Below are 17,187 nucleotides of genomic sequence, written 5' to 3' on the forward strand. Positions count from 1 at the left end.
TTTTTCGTAATGGAATTTCTGGGATACAGTTTGCTTTACTCAGTGTTCTATTTGGTTTATATTCAAATTAGAGTCTATACTAATTTGAAACTACATAAAAATTTTCTGTTCTTCTAAAACGTACCTTAACACACCACAAAGAGAGTTAACTTGGTACTGTTACTAGATATACTTTTTGATAAATTATATTAATCGCTTTTGAAGTTGAAGGGGGGGAAGTCTGTTCTTAGTTGTTAGTTTGGCCTTTAAAATTAGTGACCTCAACATAGCAAGGAGTAAGAGGGGTTACTAATACGTTTCCCAGAATCTATGGTAGGTTTTAACCATGAATGGTCTTACTGTTTTAAGTAGTGTTTTCTATTCTGTATTCACTATCAGCTTTTTCATTAGTTGACTTAAGTGTATAGTGTACTTTTTAGGACCTAATTTCACATTTATCTAAGCAGGCTTTATCTGTTGTTAATTTTTTTAATTGACATTTTTAAATTATAATTTAATAATTGCCTTCTGTTTGTTTAAGTGATATTGATGTGGCCCAGCAGTTCAGTTTGAACCAGAGTAGAGTGGAAGAAATTACAATGAGAGAAGAAGTAGGCAACATCAGTATCCTCCAGGATAATGACTTTGGTAAAAATCTCATGTATTATTATGTGTTACTAAGCTAGTTTTGGTAACTGTAAAGTTATGGTTTTGCAATTACTACGGAATTCCCAGTAAGTACAAAACAAATCACATCAAACATGCTGTGTTCCCATAAATCTAATTTTTAGTTTGTACATTTCAGTTTTTCAAAAAAGCCTGTCCTCTAATTCATCAAGCTCTAGCTGCCTATATAAAGCTGAAGAATATTCAGTCAGGTTAATTAGTAAAATATTATGTCAATTATAATTTTCAAAACGTGGTGTGAATATGAAGTCAGCTGTTGCTTTAATCATAGGTATGTTTTCAGTCAGAAACTATTAAAAGGTTTCTAAAGCTGAAGCAGTCAGTGGTGACTAGTTTACTTTCAGTATCTTTTCAAGGACAGCGTCCTAAGATCTGAATCAAAGCCTGAAGTTGTATTTGAATATCTAGTTTCCAGAGTACAATAATATAATCCGTAATTTGGTAACATTTTTGAAAGTATAATCTAGGTATTGATGGTGGTGTTGATTTGGTATTGGTTTGCTCTCTGTACATGAAGCTCAACCTTGAGGCATAAGATACAACTTTTTTTAATTCCTTGGAATTCTTTGGTTTCAGTGCAGCCAAAATGTAGTAGGATCTTGCTAAAATAAATTCAAATAAGTATAATGAAATGCTTTGAAGAGGAGATGGTTATTTTTAAAATTGTTTGAACAGTATTTTCATTATGGTATTGCTGGGCATAGTTTCTTACATCTTGTCATTAACTCTGTAATTAAGATAACGTGAAATGAAGTTTGATCTTACATTTGGGCTTTTGCTGATTGGTTAGCTAGGTCTCTTGCATCTTGGTTCTTTAGCATTTAGAGCAGTGAAATCATATTCTTGCAGGTGACTTTGGGATGGATGATCGTGAGATGATGAGAGAAGGTAGTGCATTTGAGGATGACATGCTAGTGAGCACCAGTGCTTCCAATCTCCTACTGGAACCTGAACAGAGCACCAGTCACCTCAACGAGAAATCTAACCACCTGGAATATGAAGACCAATACAAAGATGATAATTTTGGAGAAGGAAATGATGGTGGAATATTGGGTATGTTTGAGAAACTTGTTCTTCCTCTGTCCTACCTTCTGCCTCAGTAATTAGTTCTTGGGGGGACGGGGGGAGGTTGTTTCCTTTGTTGCCAAAGTACCTCTCTAAGTTATGCCTTCAACAGTGGAATTCTGGTTTGTGAGTGCTACAGTAATACAGATGATGTGTAGCATGTTAACTGTTGACGTATTTCAAATGAAGTAAAATTAAATCATCCGGAGTTTTTCTGTTCTATACGTAACATTCTTTAGAGAAAAATCAATATGCAACTTTTCTTGTTCTTTGACTTCTTCCAAGGATTTAATTAATATGTTGAGAATTGTATTGAGTGCTTCTCTGTGAAGTACTAAGAAACCTAGTAAGATGCAAATATGTGGCAAGTGTATTGTAATAAAGGTTATCTGTAAGGTCAAAATTTGAGCTGAAATGCACCTTGAAAAAGCACTCCTAATTGCTTTTGTGTCAGCATTGAAAGTGTAGGTTTCTCTAACTTTTGTGCTATCTTTATCTATGTTGTCATAAATTTGTACTTCTTTATAAATTTGTCTATGCTTGTTTCATGAATTTGTGGATGTATACCTGGTTCTTTCATATGGTTGTTTCAGATGACAAACTTCTCAGTAATAATGACGGTGGTATTTTTGATGACCCACCTGCACTCTCAGAAAGTGGAGTAATGATGCCAGAGCAACCTCCCCACGATGATATGGATGATGATGATAACGTATCAAGTGAGTATGATCAACATGAGCCGGCAATGTGCGCTTGCAGCCCAGAAGGCCAGCCATGTTCTCGGCTGCATTAAAAGCAGCGTGGTCGGCAGGTTGCGGGAGGTGATTCTGCCTCTCTACTCTGCTCTCATGAGACCTGGAGTACTGCATCCAGCTCTGGAGCCGCAACATAAGAAGGACATGGAGCTGTTGGAGTGAGTCCAGAGGAGGGCCACGAAGATGATCAGAGGGCTGGAGCACCTCTCCTATGAAGAGAGGTTGAGACAGTTGGGCTTGTTCAGCCTGGACAAGAGAAGGCTGCGGGGAGACCTTCTAGCAGCCTTCCAGTACCTGAAGGGGGCCTACAGGAAAGCGAGAGAGGGACTTCTTACAAGGGCATGTAGTGATAGGATGAGGGGTAATGGTTTTAAACTGAAAGAGGGTAGATTTACATTAGATATTAGGTAGAAATTCTTTACTGTGAGGGTGGTGAGACACTGGAACAGGTTGCCCAGAGAAGTTGTGACTGCCCCCTCCCTGGCAGTGTTTAAGGCCAGACTGGATGGGGCTTTGAGCAACCTGGTCTAGTGGAAAGTTTCGGAACTAGATGATCTTTAAGGTCCCTTCCAGCCCAAACCATTCTATGATGTAGGACTAGATCTAGAATTACTTACTTTCAACCAATTTAGTTGGGTTTCTAATTCCTTAAAAGCATGTTTGAGCTGAAAAGTATGAAATGTGGTAAACCACTTTAAGGTGTGGAGGAGGGGATGGGAAGGGTAGCACAGTTTCTTAATGTTTTGACATAGTGCAAGATGCTTGTTCTAATTGGCAGTGGGTGGACCAGACAGCCCAGACTCGGTAGATCCAGTTGAACCGTTACCAACTATGACTGATCAGACAACGCTTGTTCCCAATGAAGAGGAAGCTTTTGCTCTGGAGCCTATTGACATAACCGGTGAGTACGCTGTTTGGGAATATTTTACTTGGGTCATCAGAGACCACCTTAGCTCGATGGAGTGGAAATGAATGTCTAGCACTGTTGCTGACTCTACTTCTCAGTTGGAGGAGAAACCAGGGACCAAGTGCTGAATTCCTTTTATTCTAATGGTAGCCTTCCAGTACTTTCCAGGTAGGGAGCTTACATTGGTGGTCTTGGAGGATACCAGTTTGTAGTTTCTGCAGTCAGTATGTATAGTGACATGATACTGTAGCTTTGATAAACATGCTAGTTAAAATACAATAAGTCGGAATAGACCTCATAATGTCTTCAATTCTGTATTGAAGTCTTGAATGTCTTGAATTCTGTGTCTGCAGTGCAGCATGGTTCACAATACGCTCTGATGGCCAGGAGTGACTGTTTACATTGAGAATGAGTGCTCTTCTAGTGATTCATAGCTTTAATGAATTGCTGCTGTTGTGGCCGAAGTGTAAGACCTGGCACTTGTTCTTGCTGAACCTCGTGCCGTTGGTCTCAGCCCATCTATCTAACCTGTCCAGATCCCTCTGTACGGCCTTCCTACCCTCCAGCAGATCGACACTCCCACCCAGCTTGGTGTCACCTGCAAATTTACTGAGGGTGCACTCAATCCCTACGTCTAGATCATCTATAAAGATATTGAACAGCACCGGCCCCAGAACTGAGCCCTGGGGAACACCGCTAGTGACCGGCCGCCAGTTGGACTTTGCCCCATTCACCACCACTCTCTGGGCTCGGCCATCCAGCCAGTTTTTAACCCATTGAAGAGTCCACCCATCCAAGCCCCGGGTAGCCAGTTTGTCTAGGAGGATGCTGTGGGAGACAGTGTTGAATGCCTTACTGAAGTCTAGATAGACTACATCCACAGCCCTGCCCTCATCTACTAAGCAGGTCACTTTGTCAAAGAAGGAGACCAGGTTGGTCAAGCAGGACCTGCCTTTCATGAATCTATGTTGGCTGGCCCTGATGCCCCGATTGTCCTGCATGTGCCGTGTAATGGCACTCAGGATGATCTGTTCCATCACCTTTCCTGGCATCGAGGTCAGGCTGACAGGCCTATAGTTCCCTGGATCATCCTTCCGACCCTTCTTGTAGATGGGCGTTACATTTGCTAATTTCCAGTCAGCTGGAACTTCTCCAGTTAACCAGGACTGCCGGTAGATAATCGAGAGTGGTTTGGCAAGTTCATTTGCCAGTTCCTTCATTACTCTAGGGTGAATCCCATCCGGGCCCATAGCCTTGTGGGTGTCCAATTGGCTCAGCAGGTCACTAACTGTCTCCTCTTGGATTCCGGGGGGTTCACACAGCACCCCGACCCTAACTTCAGGCTCTGGGGGCCGAGTCTCCTGAGGACAACCGGTCATAGCATTAAAGACCGAGGCAAAGAAGGCATTGAGCACCTCTGCCTTTTCCTCATCCCCTGACACTACACTAGCCTCCTCCTTCAGCAAGTGGTGGAGGCTCTCCTTGACCCTCCTTTTGCTGTTAATGTATTTGTAGAAACTTTTTTTGTTATCTTTGACCACAGCAGCCAAATCAAGCTCTAATTGAGCTTTGGCCCTTCTAATCTTCTCCCTACACGACCTGGCAACATCTCTGTAGACCTCCCAAGTTACCCGACCCTTCTTCCAGAGCAAATAGGCTCTCTTTTTTTTCCTTAAGTTCTAGCCTAAGTTCTCTGTTTAACCAGGCTGGTCTTTTTCCCCGACGGCTTGTCTTCCTACAGACTGGGACAGCCTGCTCCTGAATATTTAGCAATTCCTTTTTAAAGCATGTCCAGCCTTCCTGGACTCCTTTGCCCTTCAGGACCGACTCCCAAGGGACTCTGTCCACCAACCTCTTAAACAGGCTAAAGTCAGCCCGCCGGAAATCTAAGGCAGAAGTTCTGCTCTTGCCCCTCCTTACTTCCCCCACTATCGAAAACTCTTAACATTTCATGGTCGCTATTCCCAAGACGGCCACCGACCCTCACATCTCCCACTAGTCCTTCTCTGTTCACAAACAACAGGTCAAGCAGGGCCCCTCCTCTAGTGGGCTCATTTACCACTTGCATGAGGAAGTTGTCCGCCACACATTCGAGGAACCTCCTAGATTGCTTCCTCTCTGCCATGTTGTATTTCCAGCAGACATCTGGCAAGTTGAAGTCGCCCACGAGTACAAGGGCCGGCGACCGGGCGGCTTCTGACAGCCGCTTGTAAAACGCCTCGTCCGCCTGCTCATCCTGGTTGGGTGGTCTATAACAGGCTCCCACTGTAATGTCCGCCCTGCTGACCTTCCCCCCGATCTTTACCCATAGACATTCAACCTTTTCATCCTCACCATCTTCCTCAATTTCAACACAGTCCAAGCACTCCCTATCATACAACGCTACCCCACCGCCTCTCCTGCTTCGCCTGTCCCTCTTTAAGAGATATAGCCGTCCATAGCAGCACTTCAGTCATGAAAGTCATCCCACCACGTTTCTGTGATGGCAACCACATCATTAAAAAAAAAATTAAGATCTGGAAAAAATGTAGTTTGTCCTGTGTTTTCAGACTGAACTCCAGGCCCTGATTTACTGCTTGGCCAATTAAAAAGCCCTAGTCCTGCCCTCTGGTGGCAAGCTAGCAACAGAGGTCCTAGCTGATCAGCTGGGACCAACAAAGACAGCATTTGCCAGAGCTTCAGGGTCTGCTGCAGAGTTCCAGGCTGTAAGCAATTTACAGTAAAGTCATTCTAGAGCAGAATGAGAGGTACAGGTAAGATAACCACACACATTAATACTACCAAATCTCAGACAGGTCTTAGGGGAAAAACTTGGTGTGGTATTTTGACTCTTTGGTCAGAGGGACCTTACATCTCAGGGATCTGCTCCTGAAGAACACCAGCCTGACAAGCCAGCCACGAGGGAGGGAGGCTTGTACAGCTGAGGACATTGATGAGGCTTAGGTGGATTCAGTAGAACTACAAGTATACACAGAAGAATTTGTAGGTTCTGGGACAACATTCACAGTGTTTGACCTTTCATAGTGCTTATAGCTTTTCATTCCTTCTCCCAAAGCTAACATTGCCTTAGATTCTTGAGGCAGCTTTATACATGGGCAAATAAAACGTATAGAGAACCTGCAAGATTCTTCTGCAGTGTAGTATCTGTTTGAGCTAACCTTCATTACTTGCTAAAAATCTCAACAGTCAAGGAAACCAAAGCAAAGAGGAAGAGAAAGCTGATTGTGGACAGTGTGAAAGAACTGGATAGCAAGACTATTCGAGCCCAATTAAGTGACTACTCTGATATTGTTACTACTTTGGACTTGGCACCTCCTACTAAGAAACTGATGATGTGGAAAGAAACTGGTGGAGTTGAAAAGCTTTTCTCTCTGCCTGCACAGCCTTTGTGGAATAACAGGCTACTGAAGGTAATGTTTTTGTGCAGGTTCATTTCTAAGTGGACTATATTCAAGATTGTGCCTCATATATAGTAAACATCAGCATATGAATAGCAATACAGTAATAGCACTATTCATAATTTAAAAAAACAAACGCATGAAAACAACTAAGATAAGACCAATGCTTAAAATATTTATCAGTTACAGAAATAAATGAATTTTTTAAAATGTTACTACTGTTGGAGAGGAACTTAAAAGATGGCAAAGGAAGATGGCCCATAATTACTTGATCTGAAATGAAATTAAGGACACTGAAAACTCCAATAGTAAATAATGTAACCTGTCCCCTGTAGCTCTTTACTCGTTGTCTTACACCCCTGGTACCAGAAGACCTAAGAAAGAGGAGGAAAGGCGGAGAAGCTGACAACCTTGATGAGTTCCTTAAAGACTTTGAAAACCCAGAGGTTCCCAGAGAGGAGCAGCAACAGCAACAGCAGCAACGAGATGTTATTGGTTTGTGTCTTGTAGAAGATGCTCTGCTTTCCCTCAGAGCTTATTTTTCTCTTTTGTTTGTGCATTATATTAAGTCACCAAAGATTATGAATGAAGCAAAGAGCTTTGTATTGGTTGTTTAGCTTGATACACAGTCTGTGACTCAAAATAGCTTTTTTTTCTTAGAAGACAGAGATGCGGTTTGATCCAGTGGATTAAATGGGTATTGGGTTGTATGCACACCTGTACCAATTCTATTTGAAGTCACTGCAAAACCTATGCAGGCTGTTAAGAGTGCTCAATTCTAAATTAATAGCAGATTTGACTTAGTAATGTGATTTGAACCTGTACCAAAGTATCTAAAACTGAGTTTACTGTGGAATATAGATGAACCTATTCTGGAAGAACCAAGTCGTTTACAAGAATCAATGATGGAAGGCAGCAGAACCAACCTGGATGAATCTGTTATGCCACCCCCACCACCTCAGACAGGTGTTAAACGCAAACTGCAGCAAGTAGAACCGGAGCCAGTGTTACCTGTGAGTAAGACTTCTGTGGGTTGTTTTTTATTTTTTTTTGAGAATGAGAAGTGGGTACTGTCTTTGAACAGGAAGTGACATAGATTTGAGGCACTAGCTTTCTGTGGTGGTGTGACATATGCTGGTATAGTATCAGAGAATCTTTGTCCCTGGGTAGTCTTTCTGATGTTATTCTTAAGTGGAAAGCTTACTGAAACATTTAAAGTGCAGGTAGGATAAAGAAATGGCACTGTTTCCTCCGGAAAAAGTCTTCAAGGAGTAAAGTGTATTGCTTACAAAGCTATCAAGTTCTGCTTGGCAAGTGTATACAAACAGCTTTCACTAATGAAGAAAGGATTGTCCTAGCTGCACAAACTTCCTTCTTAAGATACTCCTAGTGTTCCAGGGTTAAGGGTTCACAGAAAAACTTTGATCTTCAGGAAAGGTTTCCTAGTTGAGTTATGAGTAGGCTTGGAAACTAGCTCATATCTACCTGTTCTGTAAAAGCTGTGATGCAGTGTGAAAGGAAACCATATTTGTGAAGGGGAGAGGAAGTGGGCAAAGTGAAAGGTGTATTCTTTTTCTGAATGCTTACCTGGTGAGAACAGTCCTGGTTTATGCTGTCTCATATTTGTGCGTTTCTTAAACCCACTTTTCACATGTTTCTTGGCTAACAGGTTGTTCGCTGTAGAATAAGACTGTTAGATGTTACATTGCCTTATTAAAAAGGGTGGCAGCTGCTGCTCCTCTTGACCATGTCATTGGGTGAAATTGGCATTGACTGTACTTTGTGCTGAAGCGTGTTGGGAATTCTTTGATCACACCAACCAGATCAGGCCTCTAGCAACATACCTGTAGCGGTACCTGCTGTATGACTCTAAAACAGAAGTTATTTTGAGGTGTTTTGGGGTATGTGTAGAAACAGTTTCAGGTGTCAAGGTAGCTTTACTGGCAAACATGTAACTGTGTATAGATTCAAGGGGAGAATACTGTATATTAATTTTATTAAAACTGACTACATAAATCCCGTTAAACTTCTTTTCTGGGTTTTTCCTCTTGATATAACTATCTACTGAGAATGATAACTCGAGCACCAAAGTCACTCATACATTTTTGGAAACTTTACAAAGTACCTACACTTTAATTCCTTCACGCTTGTGTTGCAAAGAACAACTTTTTGATATTTTGAAGATGTCTCATTCCAGTGAGTTAAAGTGTGTTCATGTAGCACTGCATCTGGTTATGAGGGATTTTAAAGTTATGTGTTCTGATCCAAGAAATGAGATCAGTTGTTTGGATGGTGGACTAAATGAAGTTATTGGAAAGCCTTTTTCCTTATAGTGGTATCATAATTTCTCGTTGAGTAGACTCTAAAGGATTAAAAATACATGTATGGACAGCAAAACAAAACAAAAAAAAGGCGTTTCATTTTTCAAAAATGAAAAATTCTGACAAATGGCTAAGATTTAAACACTTGGATTTTGTGAAACTAGTTTGTAGCATCAGCATTCTATTGTAAAAGCGCTGATAAAATGATGCTGTCTGGTTAAATGTGTTGTGTACTCTTAAAGCATCCACCATCACAACAGCTGGAAATACCACCAGTAGAAATGCCTCCAGAGGAGCCACAAAACATCTGCCAACTAATACCAGAGCTAGAACTTCTGCCAGAAAAAGAGAAGGAGAAGGAAAAGGAGAAAGAGGAGGAGGAAGAAGAGGAGGTAAGAACTAAGCTCTTAAAAGCAAGCTATGTAGAAAGGGTTTGTGTGTTCCCCAGCATTGTTTAACTTTGGATTCATTAAATGGCATAAGAAATCTTCAGTCCTTACTTGGACAATGATAACCTTTGGAAATGCAGATTTTAAAATTATTCCATGACCATTTTATAAATTGCATATACATTCTGCTTTGAATTAGAGGGCTTTCCTCACACATGGTTGGATTAAACCAATCTATATATTTATGATGCCTTATGCGAGAAGTTTTGAACTTAATTTTTTGATTCCATTTTAAATAGTTCATGCCACTTAATAAAAGTAGATTTTTGTAAGAAAACTGTCCATGTCCTAAAATGTGATAACTGAAGTTTTCTTAGCTACAATATCTAATAATCTGTGCATATCAAAACAAACTTCATTGATTCTTTTTATTTTACACCAAAATGCATAATATTAAATTAGCTTTTTAAAAACTGTTTTGTTGTTGGAAAAAGAGTGTATCTGGACATGTGAAGTTTCCTTTTGTAACAAGTCATATGTACAAAGAAATGTGAATTACTTTAGTCAGGATGATTTTCCTAGCAATGTAAAAAGCTGCTAGAATAGAACAGAATATTTTCAGTTGGAAGGGACCTACAGCAATCATCTAGTCCAACTGCCTGACCACTTCAGGATGTTGCTGGATGCAGAGAAATGTTACTTTAAAGTAGTACAGTGAAGAGGAAGAAATACATGCTGACTTAATTTTGAGAAGTAAAATAATTGGCCAAACAGTTTCTCTGCACAGTTTGAAGCTCTTGAGTTAAGACTGGAAACAAAGCAGATACTGCTTGCATGTGTCGCTTTCATCGTGATTTTTTTAATTGCGGATTTGAAATAAATCTCTTATTTTAAAAGCCTGTATATAACACATCTTCCATAAGCAAGTACAGCTCTGGGTCAGTGGGTGCTTTGTGGGGACCTGAGTCATTACAGCCAGCCTTTGGAGCTTTTTGCAACAACCTGTTCTTCTTTTCAGTGGTTCTGTTTCCACAGTGAAATGAGAACATGTCTGTGTTCATTAACGTCTGCAAAATAAAAAGCATTGCTGATCCCATGTTCAGTACTAGCAATCCTAGATTAGACTGGAGTGTCTCTTCGCATTCAGCTGTCATGACTGGACTTCTTTGTTTTACTAATTGTCAGCATAACTTTTTGAGGTATAATCATAGTGGCAGGCAACCTTACTGCGGTACATGAGCTTACATGTGTGTCTTCCTCTGTCCTACTTCCTCCCTCTCCTGGATGTACTCTATGACTCAAGTTGTCTAAACCTTCTGGCTTGATGAAAAGAAAAAGCTGCAGTGATATCTAGAAATACCCCTTTCATTTCATAACTCAGTGGATGGAAAGATTATTGTTTTGTAAATGTGTGAATTTTGGCTGCTTGCAGGAAGAAGACGGCACAGGGGGTGATCAGGATCAAGAAGAAAGGAGATGGAATAAGAGGACTCAACAAATGCTTCATGGACTTCAGGTACACATGATAATTTGCTTTCTCTGAAAGTAGCTTTTGAGTGTGCTCACTTTTAACCTGAATTAAAAGGTTAAGAGCGAACTTTCTTTGCAGTAGATGTTACAGACTTAAAATATCAGTTCTGTCTTAGAGGAAAAAAAAGTGCTTATAATTGGTTAAATCATAATATAATTGTCACTTTTTTCCAAAGAGCATTTGAAGTAAAATTTTTCACTTAAGTGTTTTTCAACCTTTATGTCCACACTTCGTGTGCAAGTAAGACTACCAGAAATCCAAATTTTAAAATAATTGTGTGTGGTGGCTTGACCCTGGCTGAATGCCAGGTGCCCCCCATAGCCACTCTATCACTCCCCTCCTCAGCTGGACAGGGAAGAGAAAATACAATGAAACGCTCGTAGGTCAAGATAAGGGCAGGGAGATCACTCAGCAATTACTGTCAAGGGCAAAGCAGACTCAGCTTGGGTAAATTAGTTTAATTTATTACCGATGAAATCAGAGAAGGATAATGAGAAATAAAAACTAAATCCTCAAACACCTTCCCCCCACTCCTCCCTTCTTCCCAGGCTCAACTTCACTCCCGAATTCTCTACCTTCTCCCCGCCAGCGGCGCAGGGGGACAGGGAATGGGGATTGCGGTCAGTTCGTCACACATTGTCTCTGCCGCTCCTTCCTCCTCATGGGGAGGACTCCTCACACTCTTCCTTCCCCTGCTCCAGCGTGGGGTCCCTCCCATGGGAGACAGTCCTCCACGAACTTCTCCAACGTGAGTCCTTCCCACAGGCTGCAGTTCTTCATGAACTGCTCCAGCGTGGGTCCCTTCCATGGGGTGCAGTCCTTCAGGAACAGACTGCTCCAGCGTGGGTCCCCCACAGGGTCACAAGTCCTGCCAGCAAACCTGCTCCAGCACGGGCTCCTCTCTCTGCGGTTCCACAGGTCCTGGCAGGAGCCTGCTCCAGTGCAGGCTTCCTATGGGGTCATGGCCTCCTTTGGGCACCCACCTGTTCCGGCATGGGGTCCTCTGTGGGCTGCAGGTGGATATCTGCTCCACCACTAACTTCCACGGGCTGCAGGGGCACAGCATGCCTCACTATGGTCTTCACCACAGGCTGCAGGGGAATCTCTGCTCCTGCACCTGAAGCACCTCTTCCCCCTCCTTCTTCGCTGACCTTGGTGTCTGCAGAGTTGTTCCTCTCACATATTCTCACATATTCTCACTCTTCTTTCTGGCTGCAGTTGCTGTTGCGCAGCAACTTTTTCCTCCTCTTAGATGTGTTATCGCAGAGGCGTTACCACCGTCGCTGATAGGCTTGGCATTGGCCAGCGGTGGGTTTGTCCTGGAGCTGGCTGGCATTGGCTCTGTGGGACATAGGGGAAGCTTCTAGGAGCTTCTCACAGAAGCCACCCCTATAGCCCCCCGCTACCAAAACCTTGCCACACACCCCCAGTGCATTGGGTTTGATTGTGTTTTTAATGAAACCTTAGTACCTCTGACTTTGTGCTGTGTTGACCCTAGGCAAACCCCATCGAGGTCTGGGGATAAAACCATTGTACAGGATGTTTACTCCTGGCTAGGCTAGTTTGAAAACTTTCATGCTGTAATAAGCTGAATCTACAACTGTGGGAATCTGACCTTGGCTGACGTGCAGCATTACTTTTCAGCATGTGGTTTCAGTCTGCACCCACAGATAATCTTTGTAGGATGGATTCTTGCTTGCTAGAACTAAAGAGCTTTTTTCTGATAAGATAATTGAACACCTCTAGTATTCACTTGAACTTAACAACTGCTGTTTGTTTGCATATATATCTCTGTATGTGTACTTCATGTATTCTTGGACTACCTTTGCCTTTTAGTTCCTGCACCTTTGTTCCCTTAAACCTTTTGGCATCTGTCACTGAAGTGTTTCAGTTCCATCTCTCTAAGCTGTTCTTGTTTTCCAAAGTCATCCTCACTTTTTTGTGAAATTGATAGGCTCCATCCCTGCTGATAAAAGATCATTGTCATTATTGTATCTTGGAACTTACAGTGTAGTGAATTTTTCTGGGAGGAGGGAATGCTCCTGAGTTTTCAGTAAGCTGAGATATAGTAGTATTTCATATTCTATTAAGTTTCTCCAAAGTATGATATAATCAAGCAAAAGCTTTACATTTCTGGAAAATGTTACTAGAGTTGTATTGTAAGAATTACCTGCTTACATCTCTAAACAATGAAACCTGAATTTTAAATTCCTAAGTAGCCTTTATGACACTTAAATACACTTAAATTTAGTTCAGATTACATTGTAAACTAATGTGATTTAAGTTAGTTCTTTTGCACACCTGCAAGAATTCTGCTAGTTTCAGTAAGATAGTTTTAAACTGTTGTTGTGGTTTAACTCTGGTAATCAACCAAGCCTCACACAGCCGCTCGCTCACTCTCCCCCCGGTGGGATGGGGGAGAGAACTGGAAGGGTAAAAGTGAGAAAACTCGTGGGTTGAGATAAAGAAAGTTTAATAGGTAAAGCAAAAGCCGCGCACCCAAGCAAAGCAGAACAAGGCATTCATTCACTCCTTCCCATGGGCAGACAGGTGTTCAGCCATCTCCAGGGAAGCAGAGCCTCATTACATGTAATGGTTATTTGGGAAGACAAATGCTATAACCCCGAATGCTCACACATGCCTCTTCTTTCCCCCAGCTTTTATTACTGAGCACAACATCATATGGTATGGAATATCCCTTTGGTCAGTTGGGGTCAGCTGTCCTGGCTGTGTCCCCTCCCAGCTTCTTGTGCACCCCCAGCCTACTTGCTTCAAAACAAAGCATTTGCTCCCATCCAAAACACAGTATCATATGAGCAACTGTGAAGAAAATTAACTATGTCCCAGCCCAAACCAGTACAACTGTTGCTTAAAAATAGTTTTTAAAGTATACAGATGTTTAGTTGGTAATGTTGTATAATGTTTTTCTCTCTGTTTCATCACAATGTCTGAAAAGAGTTTCAGAATTCTCGTTGGACCATGTCTAGCTTTTTTTTTTTCTTTTTAATTCTTTCTTCCATGTGCCCAAAAGAGCATCACACTGGATAGCTGAACATTAAGTCGATAATGAGATTTGAAGTTAAGATCTGTTTAATATAAAGTAATTTGGTTTGGCCAACCTAATATCTTTTCATCTAGTAGATATGCCAGAGCAGACGGTTCTCTTCTAAATTGAAGATGTCAGTTGTTGGTCTAGCCAGAAAACAGATGTATTTTCCTGATTTTTTTTTTTTTTTTTTTTTTTTTTTTAATATTCTGGCCAAGACTTTGAAAAAATGTAAGTGACTTCGGATACTTAGTTTCAGACAGAGGAGTTTTCAAAATAAACAGGCTTTCACCTTGGGAAAACTATGCATCTTTTAAAGAACCTCAGCTCTTGAAATTTTGTTTTAAACAATAGATCATGAGTATTTTTTGAAGCTATTTTTATTTTGATAAATAAAACAGGATTGTTTTGTTCCTATTTAAAAATATTTGTCCTGTAGTCAAAAGAGCCTGGCTAGCTATTGCTGCAGAAAGAAAATCTCGTGCTGTACTACAGTGTTTCTGGAATATGTGACTGTAAGTTGCACAGATTCAAGATTGATTTTTCACACATCTCTGGGAAGCGTACTTGGTTCCATTTAGATAAGATCCATATAGAAATTTTTATGTACATGTTGTAATGCCTCTGTCCAATGTCGAGTCCCTCCCAATCCCTCACAGTATCCCAGGGGTGACAACAAACAGAATCTTGCCAAGGGGCGTGCTTGTTTGTATTTAGTTCTGTATTTAATTTGTGATATCAATGTTTGTGTTTTTCAGAGAGCTCTTGCTAAGACTGGAGCAGAATCTATCAGTTTGCTTGAGCTGTGCAGAAATACGAATAGAAAACAAGCAGCTGCAAAATTCTACAGTTTCCTGGTACTTAAAAAACAGCAAGCTATAGAGCTGACACAGGAGGAGCCTTACAGTGACATCATTGCAACACCTGGTCCCAGATTTCACATTATTTGAGTGGTTAGATACAGCAGAGCTAGTGTTCATTTCACTAGTGTGTACGTGTATTGCCCCATCTGTAGGGCCCACAAGACCATCACAGAAAATATAGATTTTATTGTCTGTATAAAGTCGTTGGTTTTCTTTTTTGGGTTATTTTGGTTTTTGTATTTTATATTTACCACTTAAATTTTTAGTGAAACTGCTGGGGTGGGTGGCTTGAGTTCCAGCTGCAGAAACCAGACAGCTCAAGGACCCAGATGAAGATTGTTTTAACAACTCAGAGCAGATGTGTGCAATATTGGTGCATGTAATGTTGAGTATCAATGAAAATGTCTTACGATCATTTGACTAGTTGATTCAGTAGTGATATTTTTAACCTATACAAGTAAACCTGAATGGCCAGCCTATTGTCTGATTAAAAAATTTTGCCAAACTCGTCTAAAATGTTCGGTCTGCTTCTCGTAGTAGTGGGGTTTTTTTTCTCTCTTCCTTAGATCTTTGTGCATACCGTGGGCCTCTTATGGCTGCCAGTATGAAAGGTAGTGCCTGATATGTCAGCTTGCTTTGTCACTGCATTTTTGCAGTCAGATATTTGTAGCCCTTGATGTTAAGGGGAAACGGGTGTCTGTGGAAAGCACTTCCTCTACGTGATACTATTACATACATGAAAGGACGGAACAGGTGTTAAGCATTTTAGACGAAACATTCCTTTTCACTTATCACCTCATTATGGTCCACTACTGATAATGGCTGATTACTGTTAATAAGCATCAAGTAAAAACTCTGGTCATTTCATTTAAACCTTTTAAGATATCAGAATGCTTTCGGTTTGTTAGAGCTGTATATAAACACCAGACTTTTTACAACAGACTTCTAGATTGTAAATTATCTGATTTTTATTAAGCAAGCATATGAAGATAAGAATAAGAGAAGTTGAACAGATTGCCTTTGTAAAGATGCTCAATTCAGATACCACCTGTACTGAAAGGGCAGCAAGCTTGAATATACAGTACGAACAGGCACAGTTCCACTTAATTGTGTAGTGTATTAATGGCTCTTTGGATATATTTATGGTTTTAGTATTGATTTTTCCAATAATGCACACTCCCGTGTTCAAAACATTTTATCAGTTTTGCATAAGAAGTCACATCTGATTTTACTTACAAAGAACGAAGCTTTACTGTTAGACTGGGTAGCACCAGAAATTATGTGAATATGTTGATTATGGAAACCTGTCTTAACTTTTTTAGGGCAAAATTATTCACACTGAAGGTTCTGGTTTTAATGTTGGCACTTTTGTGAAATAATGTTGGGACTCTGAAATTTCAGTGTATACTCAACTGTAAAATTATGTGAATGTTTAAAAAAATCTGAGACTACATGATGACCATGTTTTAATAATCCTTGAAAAAGTTAATTGTATAAAGTTACTGCAGCTTTATTTTCAACATGATGTGCCTGTAAAACCATGATTTTCCCCTTTGTAAAAAGAGACATTGTAGATAACTTGAATGTTTAATTATAGAAAAGGTCATTAGTTTCTTGTTACACATTTTTAGTCTGTTTTTGTTGCTTTTCAAGGTTAATATTCTTGAAAATAGTTGATGCTGTTATGTATAACTTTTCTAATAAAAGTGTTATAAGCTGTTACGTATTAGCTCTGTAACTTGTTTGAACACCTTTCGTTTATGTGGTAGGGACCTAGTGTTTACAGGTTGCTTGCTTTAGTATTAGGAGTGGAAGCGTAACGATTTAGGTCTTTGAGAGATTTAGAGCTTGAGTATGTAACCAGATTTCTTGCCATTAGGAAGGAAGAGTTATTTTAGTGGCCGTACTGTGGTTTTGTTTGACCGCTCTATGCTAGAAATGTCTGTGTGGAAAATTAGGGGAGTCTGTCTATAAAACGTGATTCATCTCCATGCCAGTCCCTTCTGAATGCCAGAACGTATCCAGCTTGGAATTCTTTTAGCTCTGCTGTTCCCATTGCCTCTGCATTTGGGCATGTCCATGCTCCTGAAGTTACATGCTCCTGGTGGATCCAGACGCTTGGATCGAAGCCTACAGAAGCAGTGCATCTCCCATGGAGTCACTCGGGTTACCCGCAGGCTTAATCTGGGCTCCACACAAAAGGGACTGTGGTGCTTTTGAGCTACCTGCGGAAGCAGTCGGGCTGA

General features: G+C 40.9%; 1 protein-coding gene across 1 annotated transcript in view; it reads left to right on the forward strand.

The window, feature by feature from the left end:
• RAD21 (RAD21 cohesin complex component) overlaps positions 1 to 16,663 on the forward strand; it is a 29,515-nt gene extending 12,852 nt beyond the window's left edge. Inside the window, exons 5-14 of the mRNA XM_068396118.1 lie at positions 521 to 627; positions 1,516 to 1,719; positions 2,325 to 2,450; positions 3,265 to 3,387; positions 6,580 to 6,803; positions 7,127 to 7,286; positions 7,653 to 7,804; positions 9,355 to 9,504; positions 10,934 to 11,017; positions 14,837 to 16,663. Coding sequence (XP_068252219.1) covers positions 521 to 627; positions 1,516 to 1,719; positions 2,325 to 2,450; positions 3,265 to 3,387; positions 6,580 to 6,803; positions 7,127 to 7,286; positions 7,653 to 7,804; positions 9,355 to 9,504; positions 10,934 to 11,017; positions 14,837 to 15,028 — 1,522 coding nt within the window. The 3' untranslated portion in view covers positions 15,029 to 16,663. The remainder of the gene's footprint in view (positions 1 to 520; positions 628 to 1,515; positions 1,720 to 2,324; positions 2,451 to 3,264; positions 3,388 to 6,579; positions 6,804 to 7,126; positions 7,287 to 7,652; positions 7,805 to 9,354; positions 9,505 to 10,933; positions 11,018 to 14,836) is intronic.
• The last annotated feature ends 524 nt before the right edge of the window (positions 16,664 to 17,187 follow it).

This window comes from Nyctibius grandis, chromosome 3 (genome assembly GCF_013368605.1).
Source record: "Nyctibius grandis isolate bNycGra1 chromosome 3, bNycGra1.pri, whole genome shotgun sequence".
In the NCBI taxonomy this organism is placed as follows: Eukaryota; Metazoa; Chordata; class Aves; order Nyctibiiformes; family Nyctibiidae; genus Nyctibius; species Nyctibius grandis.